Source organism: Eimeria tenella, genomic scaffold, assembly GCF_000499545.2.
Source record: "Eimeria tenella Houghton genomic scaffold, Eth_scaff190, whole genome shotgun sequence".
Lineage (NCBI taxonomy): Eukaryota > Apicomplexa > Conoidasida > Eucoccidiorida > Eimeriidae > Eimeria > Eimeria tenella.
This window is the reverse complement of record NW_013541740.1, coordinates 1-4,922: the sequence shown is the minus strand read 5'-3', so window position 1 is coordinate 4,922 and position 4,922 is coordinate 1. Positions and strand designations below refer to the sequence as shown.

Below are 4,922 nucleotides of genomic sequence, written 5' to 3'. Positions count from 1 at the left end.
ATGAAGGGTGCTGCTGAGGAAGCTGCTGCTGGAGACTCTTTGGCTGCAAACGGAACAGCCAAAGGGCGCAGCAAAGACACGTCTAGCAGCAGCAGCAGCAGCAGCAGCAGGGATAAAAGCAAGACGCGGCACAGCAGCGGCAGCAGCAGCAGCAGCAGCAAAAGGCGCGACAGCAGGAAGGAGAAGAGACACAAGGAGAAGAAAAGAGGCGACAGAGAAAGAGACAGAGAAAAAGACAAAAAGAGCAGCAGCAGCAGCAGCAGCAAAAGCAGCAAACAAAGAGATGGCTCTCCTGCGCCGCTGAAGAGGCAGGAAAAGAGCAGCAGTCGCCGCCACCGCAGCAGCAGCAGCAGCAGCAGCCGCAGACGTAGCAGCAGGAAGCACCGGAGCAAACACAGCAGCAGCCCAGAGCACCGCAGGGGACGCAGCAGCAGACACAGCAGCAGCAGCAGCAGCAGCAGCAAGAGGAAGAGGCACTCCAGCAGCCAGAGAGACAGAGGCGGAGACGCCAAACGAATACACAAGACTTCTCAAGGCGCAGCAGCAGCAACTGCTGCTGCTGCTGCTGCTGCGCCTGCAGCAGCAGCTGCAGCAGCAGCCAAGCCGGCTGTCTCCGCCTCGACCGCGCCTGATCATGCTGCAGTGCTGCAGTCAGCAGCAGCAGCAGCAGCAGCAGCAGCACCAACAAAAGCAGCAGCGTTGCCATCAACAGCAGCAGCAACATCTCCATCAACAGCAGCAGCAGCGTCAGTAGCAGCAGCAGCAGCAGCACCAGCAGCAGCAGCAGCAGCACCAGCCGCAGCAGCAGCAGCAGCAGCAAAGAGAAGGACAGGGGCGCAGCAGCAAAGAGCAGTGGACTCGTCGCCACCCAGAGGGGGCATGCGCTACACAGTAAGTTTAGAGTTTAGGGTTTAGGGTTTAGGGTTTAGGGTTTAGGGTTTCTGAATTCGTTTTCTCTGGGCTTTGCACTTGACGTCCACTTACTTCTATTTGTTCACTTGTATATTATTGTTCATTTATTTTTTTAAATATTTATTTATTTATTTATAAAATAAAAAAAAAAATAAATTAATAAAAACAAGTTAGTTTCTTTTTGCTGCTGCTGCAGTCCCGGAGCAGATCTCCTGGGCAGCAGCGGCGCTCTCCTTCCTACGGGGCCTACCGCAGCGTATCTGGAGACTGCAGCAGCAGCAGCAGCAGCAGCAGCAGCAGCAGCAGCAGCAGCGGCCTGAATATGAATGATGACGCTTTCGAGGAGGGCGAAGAAGAAGATGAAGATGAGGCTTTCGACCTTTCTCTCACTGGTCAGCCAGCTAGCCAGCTAGCTAGCTAGCTAGCCAGCCACATAGCTAGCTAGCTAGCGAGCCATATAGCTAGCCAGCTAGCTAGCTAGCTAGTCAAAGTAGCTGAGTTGTGTTCTTTTGGGGCCAAAGGCGGACTTCAGATTATCTTTAGGGACATTTAAAAGAAGCGGAGAGAGAGCCAAAAAGGGTTTTTAGAGGGTTTGAAAGAGAGGGTTTTTAAAACATCAAAAGAGGGTTTGGAAACACCATAAAAGGGTTTGAAAATGGTTGTTTTGCTGCTGCAGGCGGCCGCTTCTACGAGCTGCTGGAGCAGCAAGTCACTTGCGTCTCCGTGGGGGGCCCTTTGCCGATTCCAGAGCCAGTGGAGACTTTAGAAGACTGCCTGGCCAGCAGCAGCAGCAGCAGCAGCAGCAGCAGCAGCAGCAGCAACGGGGGGGGGCTGCTGGCGCCGCTGGTGGTGGAGAACTTGAAGAAGATGAAGTGCAAGTGGCTGCTGCCGATTCAGCGGTTTGCGTTTCCTGCTGCAGCAGCAAACCACGATTTGTTGGCTAGAGCAGCAACAGGCTGCGGCAAAACCCTAGCTTTTTTGGCTCCTCTTGTTTCGAAGTCTCTTTCTTTCAAGGGTTTGTTCAGGCCCCACTTCCCCGGCAGCCACGCCCAGGTGCGCCGCAAACTCTTTTTCAGGGTTTGCGCCAAACCCCCAAACCCTGAATTAGGGTTTGAACCAACCCCGAAACCCTGAATTAGGGTTTGCAACGCACAAAACACCCCGAACCCTCGAGACGCCGCGCAGTCACCCTCTCACTCCCTTTTAATTCATTTATCCAAATAAAATAAATAAATAAATAAAATAAATTGATAAAATAAATAAATTAATAAATTAAATAATAAATAAACAATTTGAATCAATTTGTTTTTAATCTCGCTTTGGCTGGGGCCTGCCGGCAAGTCGCAATTGAAGTTCCTTTTGACAAAAGAAATGCATTTTGAAGGGTCTTTTTATATTTTAAAAAGAGAAGCAAATAAAATTAAATAATAAAATTAATAAAATAATAAATAAATAAATAAAATGAGTAAAATAAATGAAAATGAAATTCGAAATTCGGGTGTATGCGCAGGCCTCTCCGGTGTCTGTGGTGCTGTGCCCCACTCGCGAGCTGGCGATGCAAATTGACGAACAGGTCAGAAATGGGTTATTTTTACTTCTTTTTTTCCGTTTTTTTCAAATAAATGATTCTAAGAATCCCAAAACTCTTCAAAACCTCACAAAGGCTTCTTTTAGAAGCTTTTCGCCGTTCTATTTGACCCTTTTCAAACCCTTTTTCGTGGAATTTGCTTTTTTCTCCGTTTCGGGGTCTTATCGTGTGTTTTGGGGGGCCCTGAGGGTCCTTTTCAAACCCTTTTAAGTGTTTTAAAACCCTTCGGGGCCCCTCAAAACCCTTTGGGGTTTTTAGAAGCTCTTTTGGGCCTTTTAAAACCCTTCTGGGTTTGTTTCTAATCCCTTTGGTGCCCTTTAGGGCCCTTTGGGAGTCTTTTGGGGCCCTTTTTGGTGTTTTTGGGTCTTTTTTGGGTCTTTTTTTCCTCTTTTCGCATTTTTCGACTTCTTGAAATCCCCTTTGTTTGTTTCTGTTTGTCTTTGTTTGTTTTTGGGCGAAAAAAACCACGAAATGGCGTTTATTTCTCGTGAAAAGGCCCTTTTGGTGTTTGGTTTTGCTTCTGCAGCTCGCGAGGCTGGTGGTGGGCAGCGACCTTTCGCACAGCCTGTGGATCGGGGGTGTCTCTGCGACGGAGCAGGTAATTTGGCGAAAAGAGGCGAAAAAGAGTCCTTTTGCGTGGAAATATGAGACAATTGGAGCTCGAAGTGAAGAACTTTTAGTGCCATTTAACTGGAAATGATGCAATTCGCAATTTGCGAGTCTTTGCAGCTTTCTTGGACTCATAATATGCGAGTTTTGGCACTTTGGGGTTTGCAGTCGTTTGTGGTTATTGGGGGTTTGCCAATTTAATTTAATTTAATTCAATTTAATTTAATTTAATTCGCTTCTTTTGTTTGGGATTCAATTTTAATTGACAATGGATGCTTTAGTGTTTCAGTCTTTAATGATAAATTAGGGTTTAGGGTTTAGGGTTTAGTGTTTAGGGTTTGGGTTCAGGTGCACGAGATAAACCGGCGGCAGATCGACGCAGCTGTCTGTACACCCGGGAGAGTCGACGAGTTGTGTTTGAGAGGAAAAGTCTCTTTAGAATTTGTTCAACTTTTGGTTTTGGACGAGGCGGACGCAATGCTAGACTTGGGGCTGCAGCAAGTCGTGGGTCCTCCAAACCCTTTTTTAGGGTTTAGAGTTTAGGGTTTAGGGTTTACGGCCTGGGGCCTGGGGTTTGGGGTTCAGGGTTTGGCGCACGCGGTCCGGTGTTTAGCGTCTGGGGTTTGGGGCTCGAGGGACGTCTCAAGGGTTCAGGGTTTAGGGTTTAGGGTTTAGGGTTTAGGGTCCGGAAGGGTCTCGGGCTTCCACCCAAAGAGCCCTGCCCACTGCTCCGGGCCACCCCTCAGATCCTAGCGTCTAAGGTTTAGGGTTTAGGGTTTAGGGTTCAGGGTTTAGGGTTTAGGGTTTAGGGTTTGTGCAGATGACGGAGTTGGCGACGAGTCGAGACATGCCTGCGACTCGCCAAACCCTTTTATTTTCGGCAACATTTCCGGAAAAACTTTTATCTCTTTTGCCTCTTGTTTTGAAGTCTCCTTATTTCAAAATTGAAGTTCAAAATGACCAAAACAAGCTGCAGCAACAAGCCCCCATCCAGCAGGTCCAACTTGTTTTATTTCTTTGTATTTCTTTTTCTTTTTCTTTTCTTCTTCTTTTCTTCTTCTTTGGTTTTTTCTAATTCCTCTTTTCTGGGTTTTTTTGCTCTTTTAGTTCTTTTTTTAGGCCTTTTCTGCTCTTTTATTCTTCTTTTTGGCGCTTTTTGGCTTTTTAATTCTTCTTTTTGATTTTTCTTTTTGATTCTTCCTTTTAATTCTCCTTTTTAATTCTTCTTTGTAATTATTCTTTTTGGTTCTTCTTTTTAATTCTTCTTTTTGATTCTTCTTTTTGTTTCCCTTCTGTCTTCTTTTGTTTCTCTTTTTGGTCCCTTCTTTTTATTTTCTTAATTCTCCTTTTTCCTCTTTTTGATCTTTTTTGTCTTGTTTAATCCAATTTTTGTCTCTTTTTGTTCCCTTTAATGAATTTTTTAAATTTGATTTAAATTAATTTAATTTCATTTTGTGTCTTGCTGTTTGAACTCCTGTCCCCTTCCAACTCCATTTATTTCCATTTTGATTTCTTTTTCTTTATTTCCAATTATATCTGTCTCCAAATTGAACACCAAATTATCCATCTTCTATCACTTCTTTGAATATCTGTTAATATCTTTTAATATCTGTCATCACTTCTTTTTCGTGTCTTTTAAAATCTTTGAATATCTTTGAATATCTTTTAAGATTTGTTCATCTTTCAGGAGTTCAAGTGGCTACCAACATGGGAGGAAAAGATTGCAGAATTAATCAAAGACATCAAAGACTTCAAAGAATCCACCCAAGACCCAGGGGCCCCCGCCCCCCCAGGGGCCCCCTCCCCGGCAGGG

At 45.5% G+C, this 4,922-nt stretch overlaps 1 protein-coding gene across 1 annotated transcript; it reads left to right on the top strand.

Moving 5' to 3' along the window:
* ETH_00010255 (ATP-dependent RNA helicase, putative) lies at nt 1-4,842 on the top strand (the record flags this gene model as incomplete). Its single annotated transcript, XM_013374093.1, has 8 exons — nt 1-891; nt 1,109-1,304; nt 1,589-1,965; nt 2,423-2,485; nt 3,027-3,098; nt 3,458-3,613; nt 3,930-4,106; nt 4,780-4,842. The coding sequence occupies 8 exons, from the start codon at nt 1-3 to the stop codon at nt 4,840-4,842; spliced, it is 1,995 nt and encodes a 664-aa protein (XP_013229547.1).
* Between the last annotated feature and the right edge of the window lie 80 nt (nt 4,843-4,922).